Raw genomic sequence first — 16,856 nt, 5'->3', positions numbered from 1 at the left:
CGGGTTCATTGGGTTGCTGCTCTCAGACCCCAGTTTCTCGACCATAAAATAAAAATGTCAGACGACAATGGCCCATGTTCCTTTGAGGACGATGGTGCGGCCATGTTCGGGGACGTCTGTAACTGCACGCGGTGACTCCCGTCTTGCTGACGCGGCAGCGATCCGGGCACCAGCTCCTGTGCAGGCGGCTTGTCAGAGCTCCCTCTGCGCAGGAGAGACGAAACCTCGTCACCCACCGGAGAGGCCTCCAGACCCCCTCACGGGGCCACCCGTGACTCCGAATGTGCCGGAGTCACATTTCCTCATCGTTGCTGGAAAACGGCTCTGACAGACTTTACTGATTCTGAAGGCTGCCGCCTGGACGGGCGCTGGAGATCTAGCCGTGGAGACTGGACCCACCGGGCCCTGGGGTGAGCGAGCCGACCGCCTGGCCGTCCCGGCCCCGAAGCCGGGCCCTTGGGCCATCCTGCCCGTCACAGCCGCACAGGGCCCACGGCCCTTACCAGCTGGAGAACTTGCTGAAACCCACCTTTTCCTTCCAAAGAAAACCCCCAGACCCCACGGCCCTGAACCTGCCTGGGCGCGGACGCAGCGGGGCTCCGAGCCGAGGAGAGACTTTGAGGAGATGGCTTTGGTTTACATCCCAGCGGAAGTGAGCCCCACATCCCTGCCAGGAAGAGTCTTCCCTGCACGCTGGGCACACGAGGCCCTTCCAAGTGTGCGTGTGCGAGGGAGGAGCCTCGGAGCGGTGCGGGCCGTGCTGCTCCCCCGCTTCAGAGGAGCCAGCAGGGGAGCCTCAGAAACCCGGGTCAAGCCGGACTCCAATTCCGCTCAGCGTAGCTGCCAGGCGTGTGGATCAGAGTGTGTCCGTCAGGAAGGCCAGCCGTGTCTTCCTCCGCGAGCTGTCCCTGGCTCCCTGCAGCAAGGGGGCGGGGGCTGCCTGTGACAGGTGGGGGAACACGCTGGTCACTGCAGACGTGCTCCCACGCAGGCTCCTCACTAAAGGGGCCCATGAAGGCCAAGTGCACCAGCTCGCTGGTGGAAGACAGAGCCCAGCTGGGCGAGCTGCCCGGCGGCAAACCCTCCACTGTTTCTCCCCCATTTGAGAGCCGCTTCCTGCCCCACAGGTACTCCTTGTCCACCTCCGTTGCCCTCCCCTCCAAGGCGCCCACTTCCCAGGATGAGGGCATTGAGCACCAGGCATTGGGGCTATGACACTAGGCTGCCTGCATCTTTCTGCGCCCAGGGTGACAGCCTCAGGCTGGCGTTTCAGTTTATTTCCCGGAGATCCTGGTTCTGGCTTCGGCACCTCACCGCCTTCAAAGGGAGGCAGAACCGTCCCCGCGGGGGAGGCGGGCGGGAGGCAGTTTCCCACAGCCTCATTTTCTGCTGAAGGCAAAGCTCTTGACCTTGGAGCCGGTCCCTCCGATCAGGGAAAAAGCAACAGTCCCTCCTGAACGCCAGGAACAGCACCAAGCCAACGAGCCACTACTGCCAGCAGCCTGCACGGGCCGGCGCTCTCATTTCCCATTGTCCGTGGAGAAGGCCACGTCACAACTGTCACCAGGTAACCTAGAATTTCCATCTAAATCAAAGGTCTGCCTGTAAAGTTGTCCAGAAATAGAGAAAAATCAGCCGTTGTCACTGCACAGCTTTCTCTAAAGAAGCCACGACTTTAATTAAACTCACTCGAGTCAACAATTCAGGAGCAAACATATTCTTTAAACTTGCACAGGGCAACTTGCACATATCATTTGGACAGAAAAGAACACTCTGCAGTTTATGAAATCTAAAATGTCTTTACTTTGCCAAAAAAAAAAAGAATGAAAACAAACTCTAACCCTGATCTCCTGAGGCACATCAGAAGTCTGAGCAAAATGACTTCATTGCTTCCTCTGGAAAACATACATAAACAAAGCTAGGAGCTCGACCCAAAGGCTGTAGGAGAACCTCGTGTCCGCCGGTGGTTTCTGGGAACACCCAGGGGCCGTGGGAGCCTGGGGTGTGTGGGTCAGAACCCTGAGGGCTCTACCCCACACACCAGGACCCACTCTGGAAGCGATGGAGGCCACATCTCAAACACCTCATGGTCAGACCTGTCATTTTATCCCCAAACATGTGCCCCTTGGTGCACATGTTGGATTTAATGACACTCACCTTGGATCAGCACCTTGATGACACTTAACTGGATCAGCACCTGGGCCAGAGGCGACAGTGGGGGCAGGAAGATGCCACAGTCCCTACCTCCCCAAGGTCTACAGGACAGGCGGGCCAGATGGGCCAGTTTCACGGTAGAAAATAGGTGTGGCCGGCCAGGTGTACGGAAGAGTCTTGGATAGAAGGGAGGAAGCTGTTCATGCACAGACTCTTTCAGGAAGTCCTCAAGGAGGATGACCATTTAGACAAGATTGTTTGCAGACATAGAGGGTTTGGAGAAGCCCTGGGAGAGTGTGAAGGGGCAGAGAAAGTATCTGGGTGAACTCTGTTCACAGCTCGTAAATACAAAGACTATCATACACAAGATCATATTTGGACTTACTGCCACTTTCACAAGATGTGTCGCTCCCACATCTTGCTCAGGCGTCGGCCACTTAGGAAAATAATGACGCTGTTCAGTCCATGGAGCCACAAGGCGGAAGTAGATTAACCACGTGGCTCCCTGGATGTGAGTTTTTCCAGACTGCCACAAATCAAAGATTTCTCTGGGGGTAAAAAGCAAAATGCAAATTCCTTTACTCCCTCCCTCTCAAGACGCCTGGGGAAACCCTCTGAATGAACGGTAGGTGTCCTCACTGCCGCGCGTGGGGACAGGCAGTGTTCTTCCTTGTCCACCCTGTCGATGACTTGAGCAAGTGTCCAAGACAGGTTTGTTGGTTGCATGGCTGATTGGTTGGCTGGTTTCAGTCACATGAACTAAACAGAATGACGCAGATGATGCCGTCATTCGCTTGGAGCCATAACTTCCCCAGGGACAGTGGGGGCGGACTGGCTTCTGGCTTTCAGTACAGAGAACAGCATCATCTATAATGATAACCAGGCTGAAACACCCACCTCGTTACCTGGATTTACACTCCTTGTACCCAACCGCCACGTTTGCCAAAATAAGTAGGAAATAATTTTGGAGGGAAGAGTGGAGGACACGGGTCCCCAGTCCTCTGGGCATTAACTGACACCACTAACTGACCCATCAACACACATTAATTCTCCCTTCTATACGAGAACCTTTTCATTTCTAGCCCATCACGCCTTCACAACTTAACATAAGGTAAGTCTCCTAACTTAGACACAAATAAACAAAATAAACCAACAGTTTTTAAAAATCCATTCCCCTTCCTTCCCGTTCCCTTTGGCGTCCGGCCAGCCCAGGAGGAGTGTTGGGTCTGGAGCCACGACCCCACGGGTGCGTGTGCCCTGACCCCGACTCCAAGCTAGGGACTGGCCGGCATGCACCTTTTCCGCTTGGGTACCGTCGTCACACCTGTTAAATGAAGTTGGTTTGTCCCACAAACAACAAGGGTGAACATAAGAATTATACACCCTGTATTTTAAAAGCAAGTAGAATCACTTTCTTTATTCCCTTTGTAAATTGAATCCTTCGGGGACACACGGAGAAACCCCTGCAGCTTGGGTGACTTATGTAATGAGGAAAGTGCCAGTCGGAACAGCGTCCCTGCCGTTATGGTCACTGGATGTCAGGGGCCATAGCACAGAGTGAGGCCGCCGCATGGGGTCTCCGGTGGCCTCAGGCTTCTCTGCACAGACCCAGTGAGCCCGCTGATGGACCAGACGGGGAGCACGTCAGAGGTCTCTGCACCAGCCGGGGGTTGACGGGGAGAGGGAGCCCGGTGTGAGGAGCACTGAGCTCATTTCTTCCTCCGTCATGTAGGAAAGATGGAGCAGGTATGAGCCACACGCACAAGCAGATACACACTGGGGTCAAAGGACCAACGTCCCCCGAACTAGCACACGGGAGAGTAAAAAGTGGAGGAACCGAATGTAGTGTTGGTTAAAGTATGTGATTGAAGGAAGCAGGACCACACGTAATGATATTTAAAAGATGGTCTAATATTGTCACGTATCCCAAGTCGTCACATCGTTGTGACCCCTCTTAACCTTTAGGGACAGGGGGCTGGATGCACCAGGAGGGGAGGTGTGGGCTGTAAAACAGCAGAAAGAACAGACCCTAACACGGGCTCCTCATCTACCACGTGACTAATCGAAGCTCTGGGTCTACACTTGGGCGATCTCCTAGCCGTCTGCATTTGTGCACGTGTATCCCGTGATCTGTCCCTACTGTTTGGCTCCCCTGTGGGCTCGTGCAATACCGTCCGTCCCGAAGAGGAAGGCCAGCCCTGAGAGGCCCAGCCCGGGCCGTGGGAGGGGAGGGAACTGAGTCTCCGTGGGCTGTGCCTCACGCAACAGGGAGCAGCACGCAGGTGCATCTCGGCGCCAGGCCCTGTGAGCACTGAGCACACAGCCAGCCAAGAGACTCGGATTCACTGTGATTTCATTCAGTGAAAGCCTTTAAATTCCTCTCTCAGAAAAGAAAGAACCAGAACTTTTGTCCCCTAACCACAAAACCCCCGGCACAGTGAATATTAATGTTTTCAAGATACAGCATTTTCTTCTGAGAGGGAATGACCCCATCAGTTTGTCTCTAGTCGAGTGCAAATGCAAATGCGGTATAGACGAATGTCCCCTCCATAATATCTGAAACGCGACGCTGTATTCGAAGCAATGAATCTTTACCCAATCTGATGACCACTGATCTTCAGATGTGTCCGGTTGAAACCAATCCCCGTTATTACTTGTCAGTTTAAGAACCCCCAGCTCCCTGGCAAATTGGAAAACAGTTAAGAATCCCTTCCTGAGCTCTGGATGGGGAAGGCGGAAGTGGCCTGGAAGCCAGTACACGGGCTCCCCCTGCTGGTGACCGACAGTACCCCAAGTGGAGGGAAAATGATGCTGCTTTTTCAAAAGCAGCACCATGACATAGGTTCATGGAAAAAGCAGTTTACCCCCCAAATTAATGAAATGGTTGCTCTTTGTCCCCTGGCTTCCCCTTGCTTCCTTCCATGGTGTTTAAAGCTTCTCAGCATGATGTTATTTGCCGTCAAGGAGTTGTTGTTTTGTTAATCATGATGCAAAAAAGAGTAACAATAACGTCCGTAATATTGTGCGTTGTGAGACCGTGTGCCAAGGACCTGGACGAGGCTGTTTAGGCGCGTTAAGCCAGGTCTGGACATAGTTTCACCAAATTGAGAAACGAAGGTCTTCCTTGAGTGGTAGAATTTCTTCTACAACCTTTCAAATTTTGACTTCTTTATATAACGAGTATGCGTTATTTTTCTCATTAGCCGAAAAGCTTTCATTAGGAAACAAATCATGTTTTTCAAATTTCGCTTGTCCAAAATGTTCAGCGGCAGCGGCACATGTTTCGGAGGTACATGTTGAGATGGCCGAGACTCGGGTGTAGACCTGGGGACGTGGGGTGGTACTCCATCTCTGCTCCCCTTCTCTGCTCTCAGCCGATGGGGAGCCACTGCCCTGCCCCTCATCTGCGGCCTGCAGCCCACCTTCGAATGCCCCCCTGTGCCCCCTAACCTTCTGCAGAGGAAATGAACTCCCAGCAATGGGTACACATGGGCAAGGACACACCGGTCTGGACAAATAACCATAAAATGTTAACAATTTTGCCTCTTTTTTTTTCAATCTTAGCGAACACAAAAGTGATTCATTAGAGAATTACTGTGTGTCTTAAAAACTAAGTGACAGACTGCTCCTCCGTTAGGGAGCCCGGTCCAGTGGGCCTCCCGGCCGGGGACACTAACCGCCACGGCCACTCGTGGGGCAGAGGCTGAGGACCGAAGAGGCACTGAGGGAGGAAACCAGACAAGTGGCTGGCCCGAGACCCCGAAGGTTTCTGCAGGGGACACTCCACGGCCACTGCCTGGCCCAAGCCCTTCACGGCCCTTGCCCAGCCTCGCCCCAGCTGGACCTCGGGGCGAAGGGCCGCCCTCGCGTCCCAGGGACCTGCCCCTCTTTACTGCAGACACAGCATCCTCGCCGTCCATCCTGTCCGAGCAAACATGTCCCCTTGTTCACGGAGGGCCGAGAAAAGGTGAAGCACCCGCTCCCCCAAACTAACCTATAACGGATAACCAAACCCCACTATCTTTCAAGTGACTCCGCAGGCCTTCCTGGGGCTCCGGCTGCTGTCTAGACAAAGGCCGCCGTGCTCCGACCACCACCTGACCGTCGGCCCCAGAGACGTCCTGCGCGTGCCTGACCGGCCACATCCCGGTAGCCAGGGCAGGGCCTCGAGGGCATTGACCTCACAGCCCAGACAGCCCTCCAGTCACGGGGGGGCCCCTCGTCCCAGCAGAGCCCACCAGCCTTCACATGGCATCCGTGTCACGGTGTGTACCCTTCGCGAGCTCAGACTCACTGCCAGGCAGCTGCACTTCCTGCTGTCGAGGAGGGAGAGTCGGGGTCTGGGCATCCCTTCTGCTAGTTGTCAGAGGCCACGGAAATGTGGCCAGACCACATTAGCACCGCCAGATCTGGTCGGACAGGGACTCGGCACCGTGGCCAAAAGGTGGGAGCCACCCAAGTGGGTGGCTTCAGCAGACGAACAGATAAACAAAATGTGGGGGGTCCGTGTGATGCAGTGTTGTCCAGCCTTGAAGGTCTAGGAAGGAAATTCTGCCCCAGCTACGAGGTTTGAGGGCGTGACGCCGAGTGACAGAAGCCAGACAGCAGGGTAATCCAATGAGATACAGAGAACAGTGGGGGCAGGGAGGAGAGGCGGGGGGCCAGGCGCTGGGCGGGCACAAGGACTTAGTGTCTAGTGAGTGCGGGGCTCAGTCTGGGCAGGTGACCGTGCTCTGCGGGTGGATGGTGTCACGGTCCCACAGCAGCGTGAACTTACCTAACGCCACAGAAGTACACCCTCGGAACTGGCAAAGATGGCAAATCTCACATCTGTTTTACCACAAGTAAAGACTTACCTAAAGGGCGGCGCAGACACGGTGCGCACCTTGCGCCCCCGCCACGGCGTAGGGGCACTGTTACCGTGACAGCCAGGGTGTGTTTCTCAGCCTTTCTTCCCGTGCTCATGACCCTCCCTCCTAAGACAGGTCTAGAATGTTAGCAAATGCCTGAGATAGAAACCTCTCTGGAGGATGATTATCCTTCCTTGGCTGCTCTCCAGGGGCCGGGGCGTAATGTTCTAGAAGGAAAGACTCTCCGTGCGTCTCCACCCCACCCTGCCTGCTTCTCATGTGAGCAGATCGGAGCCCAAGCGCACATCACGGCTTGATCACACCACACGGGCCTTGGTGTTAGGGCCTCCCGATCCCTGCGGGGTGCTCTCTACCGAGGCCAGGGCAGAAAGAGCGGTCCTCTGTCCGATTTATACTTGCGGACCTCCACTCTTAGTCTGGGGGTCACCTGCAGGTTTTCCCTCTTCCCAAAACACAGTTAAGATCGGGCTGGAGAGATAAGATGCTGATGGAGAGAGAACAGTCTGACGGCACGTGAGGTCTCCCAGCCTCGCGGGACCGTGTTGTTCAGAAAATGGACACATTTGGAAGGTGCGGGCTTTCTAAGCCAGGGTGACCGTGGGAGCGAGAGCTCAGACACGGGAATGGGATGCTGCACGAGGAGGGAAGGCCAGACTCTGGGACCAGGTGTCCAGCGAGGAGGTGCAGGTGATGATAGAATGTGTCGTCATCAATCCCAGGCGTGGTCATGACGGCCCAGCCAGACGGCTCTCCTCCGGCTTAGGTATTAACCCCCAGTGACGCTTGTTGGCTGCGTACAGTTCTGCGAATTTTCACGCAGGTGGACTTTTGTGTAAGCACCCCAGGACAGTCCCTACCGCACCCCCATAGTACCCGTGCCACACCCGTCCCCTCCCCATCCCAGCCCTGGGACCTGCCGCCCCCCTCACCTCACTGTGGTTTAATCGTTAGAAGAATGTCACATAAACGAGATCACACAGAAGGCAATCTTTTTTAGAATGGCTTCTTTTGCTCGGCACCGCACCTCATGGACACCTCCAAGATGTACGTATCCGAGTTTGTTCTGCTTTGTTGAGTGGCGTTTCCCCTGTATAGATGCACCATTTTGTTTATGCTTTCTCCTGCTGATGAACATTTGGGTTGTTTGCAGATTTAGGGATTATGAATTAAGCTGCTAAGAAACATTCGTGGACATAGTTTCTATGAACGTAAGTTTGCAGTTAAGATTTTTAAAATATAATTTATTGTTAAATTGGCTTCCATACAACACCCAGTGCTCATCCCAACAAGTGCCCTCCTCAGTGCCCATCACCCACTTTCCCCATCCTTCCTCTCCATGTGGCTTGTCAATGTTTTCTCTAGCCTGTAGTTGAGAGTCACTTATGGTTTGCCTCCCTCCCTCTCTGTAACTTTTTTCCCCTTCCCCTCCCCCATGGTCTTCCGTTAAGCTTCTCGAGATCCACATATGAATACAAACATATGGTAACTGTCTTTCTCTGCCTGACTTATTTCACTTGGCATAATACCCTCGAGTTCCATTCACATTGCTGCAAATGGCAGAATTTCATTCTTTCTCACTGCCAAGTAGTATTCCATCGTATAGATAAACCACATCTTCTTGATCCATTCATCAGTTGATGGACATTTGGACTCTTCCCATAATTTGGCTATTGTTGAGAGTGCTGATGTGAACATTGGGGTACATGTGCCCCTATGCATCAGCACTCCTGTATCCTTTGGGTAAATTCCTAGCAGTGCTATTGCTGGGTCATAGGGGAGTTCTAGTGTTAATTTTTTGAGGAAGCAGTTAAGATTTAAATTACTTTTTCCTCTCAAAAAATTGGTGATCAATATATCCATTAGAAAAAAAATCACTTCCAAAAATTTTTTTTTCTTTCTACCATTCAAATCAGCAAGTAGGATTACAAGATCAAATGGGAAGTAGATGGTTAACTTTATAAGAAACTGCCAAATGTTTTACAGAGTGACTGCGCCATTTTGCATTCTTAGCAGCAACGCAAGACAATTCCAGTTGTTCCGTCCGTATCCCTACCAACACTTTGTGTTGTCAGTACTTTTAATTCTACCCTTTGTAATATGTGTGCAGCAGTATCTCCCATGGCTTTGATTTGGATTTTCCTAACGGCTAATGATGTTGAGTATCTTTTCACATGCTTATCAGCCCTCCACCCATCCTGTTTCCTGAGTGTCAATTCTGTATTTTGTACATTATTTTTAACTTCATCATTTTTTTAAACCATTGAATCTGGAGAACACTTTACATATTCTGGTTTCAAGTCCTTTGTCAGATGTGTGGCTTGCCAGTGTTTTCTCCAGCCTGTAGCATGACTTTTCATTCTCTGAATGGTGTCTTTTGCAAAACAAAAGTCCTAAATTTTGATCAAGTCCAATTTATCGACTTCTTCTTTTATGGGCTGTTCTTTGGGTGTCGGGTCTAAGAACTATGTTTTCTTCTAAAAAATTTTATAGGTTCACATTACAGATAAAGATCCAGAATCCATTTTGAGTTGATTTTTGAGATAATCCACTTTGAGTTATAAGGTGTGATTTGAGGTTGAGGTTCATTTTGGGGGGTATGGAGAAGCTGTTGCCCCAATAACATTTTGTTGAAAAGATGGCCTTTTCTCCATTGAATGGTCTTTGCACCTTTCTCAAAAATTAGCTGATCATATTTGGGTGGGCCTATTTCTGGATGCAGTAGTGTTTTATTGATGTATGTGTCTCTCTCTCCTCTAACACCACACTTCCTTGATTACTATTACTGTATAGAAATCTTAAAATTAAGTGATATCCCTCCTCAAACATTATTCTTCTTTTCCACAACTGTTTGGCTTTTTTGGTTCCTTTGCATTTCTGTATAGCTTTAGAAACTGTTTGCATATATATATAAACAAAACCCTGCTGGGACTGTGACTGGAAGTTCATTAAAAGCAACTTGGGGAGAATTGACATCTTTACCATGTTGATCCTTCCCATCCATGAATATGGTACATCTCCCTGCTCAGTCAAGTCTTCTTTGCTTTCTCCACCAGCCTTTCCTGGTGTTTACCATAGAGATCCTATACTTGTTTTCCTAGATTTGTACTTAATGTTTTGTTTCTTTGATGCTATTACACATGGTAGTGTTTTCAAATTTTCCTCTTTACTTTAACTGTTCTTTGCTTTAGTATATAGAAATATGATTGGCTAAGAGTCATTTTAGTATCAGGCCATTAAAAATATAACAATATAGTTGTAACTGTGTGACTACTTTAGATTACTTGTGCAGCTAACAATTTACAGCCAAGGGTCCAAGTCAAGTCTGCACTCAGCCAGTCTTCACTGGACATCTAACCAAAGAAGTGTGTGATTCCCAGACCATCCTTCTATTTACTTAAGATCAAGTCTTTGTGTGAGGCTTTGTATTAAAAGTGATCTAAGTAGTCTGCATGTTAATCCAACACACAGTTAATGCATATTGCATGCTTAGGTCTGTGCTGAGGGTTGTAAACATACCAACTACCTTTTCCATGAACGGCTCCAACCCCTGATTTTGTAGCTCCAAGAGCTAAAATGTAATAAACCAACTTCATGTGTTCCTTTAAATTACTTTTCCCTCAAAAGATTGGTGACCAATATATTCATTGTAAAAATCATAAAACACATAATTTTTCTTTTAGCATTCAAAGGAGATGTGCATAATTCACATGAGAAACATTATAATCTATGTAATACTTCCTTAACCATCTCCCAATATGACTAAGTTTTAATAATATGAGGTCTGCATGATATGACTTAACATTCACTTCTGTAAAAACTTCTACATAAAGTTTAAGACATTTTCCTAGTTTAATCACTGGGTAGGTGAGTTCAAAGGCGCATGATGCTTCTGTGAGTCAATATCCAGTGAGCAGCATGTAGACAAATGATATAGAAACGCCAAGGAGAGGGCAGGTGTACTGAATTTCGGGCTGATTTAATTATTTCAGACCATGAGGAAGGTATCTCATAAACAACCACGGGCAGACATATTTTAAGGAAGACATTTTCTTAAAGTTTCCTGGCTCATCTGGTGCTTTTTAATTGCTATTTTTACACTCCCCTTTTCACTGGAGGATGATACATGGGTTGACGCGCTGACCGAATGTGATTGGCGGATGAGGTCAGACGGTTGAAACCTGGGTGGACGAGGAGAGGAGCAGCAGCAGGTGTTTGCTGTGTCAGCACAGGGCAGGAGGGGGCGAGGCTCGGAGGGTCCACTCGCTGGAGCGCCCCCCGGGCTCTCTCCCTGCTGCTCTCGGCTTGAGGCTAAAGGCCTGTGGTCCCTGCGCCTGCCTCCCTGACCTGCCCCCCCCCACCCCCCGTGCTCCCGCATGGGTGTGCGCAGGTGAGTCCTGGGAGCCGGGTCAGCCTCTGGCACCGCACCCTGGGGAGACCATGAATGAGCAGCGTGGGCAGCAGAGGCCCCTGGGAGTGCCACGGGGGCGGGAGCCTGCTCCACACAGGAGACCCCGGAGAGTGATGGGGGCGGGGCGGGGGAAGGGCGCGCAGGAGGCAGGAAGCCCTGGGACCACCCAGGAAGCACAGCCCATCCCAAGGAGAGGCGTGGCCTCGGCGCTGGGGGCGTGGCCAGCTGCGGGAGGGGCCAGGGCCCCCGCCACGTGCCTTGTGTGGGCTGGAAGGACCTGGGCGGGGGCAGCGTGGGGGCCAGGGGCGTTCGTGCAGGACTGGGGCACAAGCCCTCACCTGTGCCCCCTCGGTGTGGGACACAGCGGGGGGCGGGGGGCAAAAAGTCAGGGGGCCTGGACCCTGCCTCGCACCGGGACTGGGCAGGACTTGGGGTTTGAGGGGTGAGCGCGGCTCGGAAATCCCAGGGAGGCAGGAACCGACGTGACAGGAACAGCCAGGTTCACGGCCAGGTTCACAGGCAGGGTCACAGGCGTGTCTGGCTGCCGAGGGACGACTCAGGAGGAGCTCGCCCTTGTTTAATGTCCAGAGTGGGGGAGGGGAAGGGATGCAAGGGATGTGAGAGGACACTTCCAGGACGCGTTCATCGAGGCCAGCGTGACTGCGGGGTTTCAGAGTGGGTGGCCTGAGGAGGGCAGGGGCATCTGGGCACGGCCACAGGCGTTCCCAGCCAGGCGCGAGGCGGTGCCCCGTCACTGCAGCCACACGGGCCGGGGGCAGCTGTCACCGCCCGCAGGGGCCCAGTCAAAGGCATTAAATTCTGCAGAAGCCCGCGGTACACGTCCTTGTGGACAGTGTCTCCTAAGGTGTCAGCTCGCACACATGCACAGAGCTGACCAGGGTGGCCCCCAGGGACGCCAGCACATTGAACTGATTCGCTTTAACGGAAATCCCTGTCGCGGTGCGATGCTGGGCGGCCCTAGAGGAGCCCCTGGGACCTTCTCGGCCCCGCGCCTGGCCCCGCGCGAGCGGGAGGAGAGCCCAGTCGCCCGGCCAGCTCTCAGGGGCCCTGCCTCGCCTCCCTGGGCTGTCGTGCTTGTAAGGCTCCTTCTCACACGGATGCTGGTGGATGTGCCTGTGTCTCCTGCTGGTGGGCATGCGGGGGGCCCTGGAGGCTGCTGCTCAGTGGACCCCACTCTCCCCCCCTACCCTGCGGGTGTCCCTATCTGGTGTCACCCCTGCAGCACTTGCTGAGCAGGGAAGCACTGGGCACGGCTCCCCACGGCCCTTCCCTCTGCTCAGACGTGGACACGGTCGTCCCAAACTGGGCAGGGGCTGGTGCCCGGTGACCTGACACACTGATGTTGAGAAACAGATGCTCTTTCACGCGGTGCAACCACCCCAGGGCCATGATGGGTTGTCATCTTCTGTGAGGGTTGTTTTATCCAAGGTTCCAGAGCGTTTTCCTTTGTCCACACCAGAAGCCGGGCAATGAACGCTTTCCCTCCCTGCCGGCGGCCTCACCCTCAGGCTCCGTCCCCTGCCCTGTGCGGTGTGCATGTGGCCTCTGGGAGCCAGACACGGGCTCTGTGATGGAGACACTCCCAGCACATTGCAGCTTGACACTGGGGGCTCCTGGTCCCCTGCCTGCCCCAGGGGCGTGTCCTGTGATGTCGGCCACTTCCCAGCGTGAGGTCCTGATCTAAACAGAATCCTTGGGTGCTGGGGGGCTCAGTCGGTTGAGCGTCAGACTTTGGCTCAGGTCTAGATCTCATGGCTTGTGGGTTTGAGCCCCACTTTGGGCTCTATGCTGACAGCTCAGAGCCTGGAACCTGCTTCAGATTCTGTGTCTCCCTTTCTGCCTCTCGTTGTCTCTGTCTCTGTCTCTCTCTTAAAAATAAAGTAAAAAAAAAAACACTAAAAAAAATTTGAACAGAATCTAGATCCCCGGAGGAGAGGCAGCTTTGCCAGGGGGCTAGAACAGAGGTGGGAGCTGGCCTGAGGTCACCGCACTCTCTTTCAGGACGGACATCACGCGGCGAGGACTGCCCACTACGGCTCCCTGCCCCAGAAGTCACAGCACGGCCGGCCCCAAGACGAAAACCCCGTAGTGCACTTCTTCAAGAACATTGTAAGTGCCTCCTTCACACCGTGAGCCACAGGGGGCAGCGGGTGCCTGGCCACTGGGGATCTGAGTATATCCCCAGATGACCCTGAGCTCTGATCTATGGGGGACATGAATATATCCCCAAATGACACTGATCTCTAATCTATGGGAGGCCTGAATACGTCCCCAAAGGACACTGATCTCTAGTCTATGGGAGGTATGAGTATGTCCCCAATGATCCTGAGCTCTAATCCACCTAATCCATGGGGGATCTGAGTATATCTCCAGATGACACTGAGCTCTAATCCATGAGGGATCTGAGTATATCCCCAGATGATGCTGAGTTCTAATCCACAGGGGAGCTGTGTATATCCCCAGATGATGCTGAGCTCTAATCCATGGGGGGAGGGGTCTGATTATATCCCCAGAGGATCCTGAGCTCTAATCCATGGGGGGTATGAGTATATCCCCAGAGGACCCTGAGCTCTAATCCACAGGGGAGCTGAGTATATCCCCCGATGACCTTGAGCTCTAATCCACCTAATCATGGGAGACATGAGTATATCCCCAGATGACTCTGAGCTCTGATCTATGGGGGACATGAGTATATCCCCCAAATGACACTGATCTCTAATCTATGGGAGGTATGAGTATATCCCCAATGATCCTGAGCTCTAATGCACCTAATCCATGGGGGATCTGAGTATATCCCCAGATGATGCTGAGCTCTAATCCATGGGAGGTATGAGTATATCCCCAATGACCCTGAGCTCTAATCCACCTAATCCATGGGAGATCTGAGTATATCCCCAGATGACACTGAGCTCTAATCCACAGGGGAGCTGAGTATATCCCCAGATGACACTGAGCTCTAATCCACAGGGGAGCTGAGTATATCCCCAGATGACACTGAGCTCTAATCCACAGGGGAGCTGAGTATATCCCCAGATGACACTGAGCTCTAATCCACAGGGGAGTTGAGTATATCCCCAGATGATACTGAGCTCTAATCCATGGTGGGGGGGGGGTGCTGATTATATCCCCAGAGGACCCTGAGCTCTAATCCATGGGAGTTATGAGTATATCCCCAGAGGACACTGAGCTCTGATCCACCAGGGATATGAGTGTATCCCCGGTGATGCCTTCTTCCTCCTCAGGGTGAGGTCGGCCATGAGAGTTCAGCCTTGGCGCCTGGTCACAAGGTGCAAGCTGTTTCTGCCTCTCCCTGAATCTTGTGTTCTAGCACGGAGCCCACTCCTCTTGGGGCCACAGTACTATGAGATGCTTGGTCCGAAAACAGGCTTTGCCCGACTATGGAGACAAAAAGACTAAAGGGATAAAAAGATGAGTGGCTGTCAGAGTCAGGGGCAGGAGAGATGGACAGGCGGTCATAAATAGGAGCAGTGTGGACAGGAGACAGTTTGCAGGCTCTGTCATTTCTGTGTGTTGTTTCTAGCCACCTGATACTGCTCAAAAATGTTTTAAGAGTTTATCATTTTAAAAAAATTTTTAATGTTTATATTTGAGAGAGAAAGAGAGAGAGCGAGCGCGCGCGGATGGGGGAGGGGCAGCGAGAGCGGAAGACACAGAATCCAAAGCAGGCTCCAGGCTCTGAGCTGTCAACACAGAGCCGGCACGGGGCTCGAACCCATGAACTGTGAGATCATGACCTGAGCTGAAGGCAGACATATAACTGACTGAGCCACTCAGTCACCCCAAGATTGTGTCATTTTTTTTACTTTTTTAATGTTTTATTTATTTCTGAGAGACAGTGTGAGCAAGGGAAGGTCAAAGAGAGAAGGAGATACAGAATCGGAAACAGGCTCCAGGCTCTGAGCTGTCAGCACAGAGCCCGACATGGGGCTCGAACCCACAAACTATGAGATCATGACCTGAGCTGAAGTCGGACGCTTAACTGACTGAGCCACCCAGGTGCCCCAAGATTGTGTTATTTTTAAGTAACCTCCACACCCAACACGGGGCTCGACCGACCGCACAGACATCCGTGTCGCGTGTCCGGCCAACTGAGCCAGGCAGGTGCCCCTAACAAACAGAGACTTGAAAATAAAAGCAAAACCACAAACGTCTCACCATGACCGTGACCTTTGTGCAGCAGGCACTCTAAGATGGTATTTTTTAGGAGGCACAGACCTGCGAGCACACCTCCTGAAGCCCTGAATCCCGGGGGACGCTTGACCCCCCACCTGGAGAAGGACCATGAGGCAGCCAGGCTCCCGTGTCCACTGCGTGCAGGGGTGTGCCTGAGCGCGCAGCGGGAGGGTGGCTCCTGCCTGCGGGGCGTTCAGGCTCCTGCTCTCTGACATTGAACTAGGCCAGGAAGGGGGACCGGGCAGACAGCGGGTGACCTCTTAGACCCCAGGACCCCCGCGGATGGGAGCCCCTTGGGAGCAGGGAGGTGAGGACAGGGAGGGAGAGGCCGGTGCCCGCTCACCCGTCTGTGTGTGTTTGTAGGTGACGCCGCGCACACCTCCTCCATCCCAAGGAAAGGTAAGACCTCCACATGTTGTCATTAATTGTCACTGTCTATAGGCCTCCCCGGAAACCCCTAAACGAACCCGAAAGAGAGCTGGACTCACAGCTTCATTCCGGAAGGTCTACCATGCGGTCCCGGCTGGAACAGGCCGAGGGGCTGCTGGTTACAGGATGCTGCTGGCCCCCCACGCACTCTCCTCCCCACCCTGTTCCCAGACCCTCCCCAGCCCCCCACCGGAAGTGGCACATGTCCTTACACCTGTTCAGGATCCTGATTGTGCTTCTCGTTTATCAAAAGACTTTATTTTTTCCTGCCTTGATCACAATGTCACTGTTTCTCTCTCTTCCTCACACAGGGGCGAGGACTGTCCCTCAGCAGATTTAGCTGGGTAGGTGACACCTGCGTGTCCCCGCGTCTCCCTGTCCTTTCTGCTCCTCACAGCCACCGGCTCCTGTGACCTGACTGTTCCTTGGCCCGACGGTCCCCTTTCTTCCCTGTCAGGCCCTCCGGCCCGGCCATCGGGGGGCCACCTGCTTCTCCCAGGGGAACCCGGCACTGGGTCTGAGCCGCACCCCGGTGGAGCAGCCCCGAGCTGGAGGGGACCCCCACTTCCTTCCAGCACAAGGGCTCGCGCAGCGCTGGCCGAGGGAGGCCCCGCGGCCAGCCCTTCGGTTACACACTCACAACCACCCCACTGACCACGAGATTTGGGGTTTGACTCTGGCGTGGGAACAGCCGCAGCTTAGATACCAAGCCATCCAGGGAAAGTCCGCTGGGGAATTTTAGGCTTTTTAATTCTGAGAACAAAGTGTCCACGAAGATT

At 52.9% G+C, this 16,856-nt stretch overlaps 1 protein-coding gene across 3 annotated transcripts in view; it reads left to right on the top strand.

Annotated features, from left to right (window-relative positions):
* The window catches only part of MBP (myelin basic protein), an 88,649-nt gene that overhangs the window by 62,787 nt on the left and 9,006 nt on the right, over positions 1 to 16,856 (top strand). For 2 of the 3 annotated variants that reach the window (XM_077752696.1, XM_077752695.1), the window contains 3 exons: positions 13,456 to 13,563; positions 16,012 to 16,047; positions 16,389 to 16,421. In XM_077752696.1, the coding sequence (XP_077608822.1) occupies positions 13,456 to 13,563; positions 16,012 to 16,047; positions 16,389 to 16,421 (177 nt within the window). The remainder of the gene's footprint in view (positions 1 to 13,455; positions 13,564 to 16,011; positions 16,048 to 16,388; positions 16,422 to 16,856) is intronic. The other variant, XM_077752698.1, reaches the window with a different exon arrangement.

Source organism: Crocuta crocuta, unplaced genomic scaffold, assembly GCF_008692635.1.
Source record: "Crocuta crocuta isolate KB4526 unplaced genomic scaffold, BGI_CrCroc_1.0 scaffold101, whole genome shotgun sequence".
NCBI lineage: Eukaryota > Metazoa > Chordata > Mammalia > Carnivora > Hyaenidae > Crocuta > Crocuta crocuta.
This window is presented reverse-complemented; position numbering and strand designations above follow the sequence as displayed.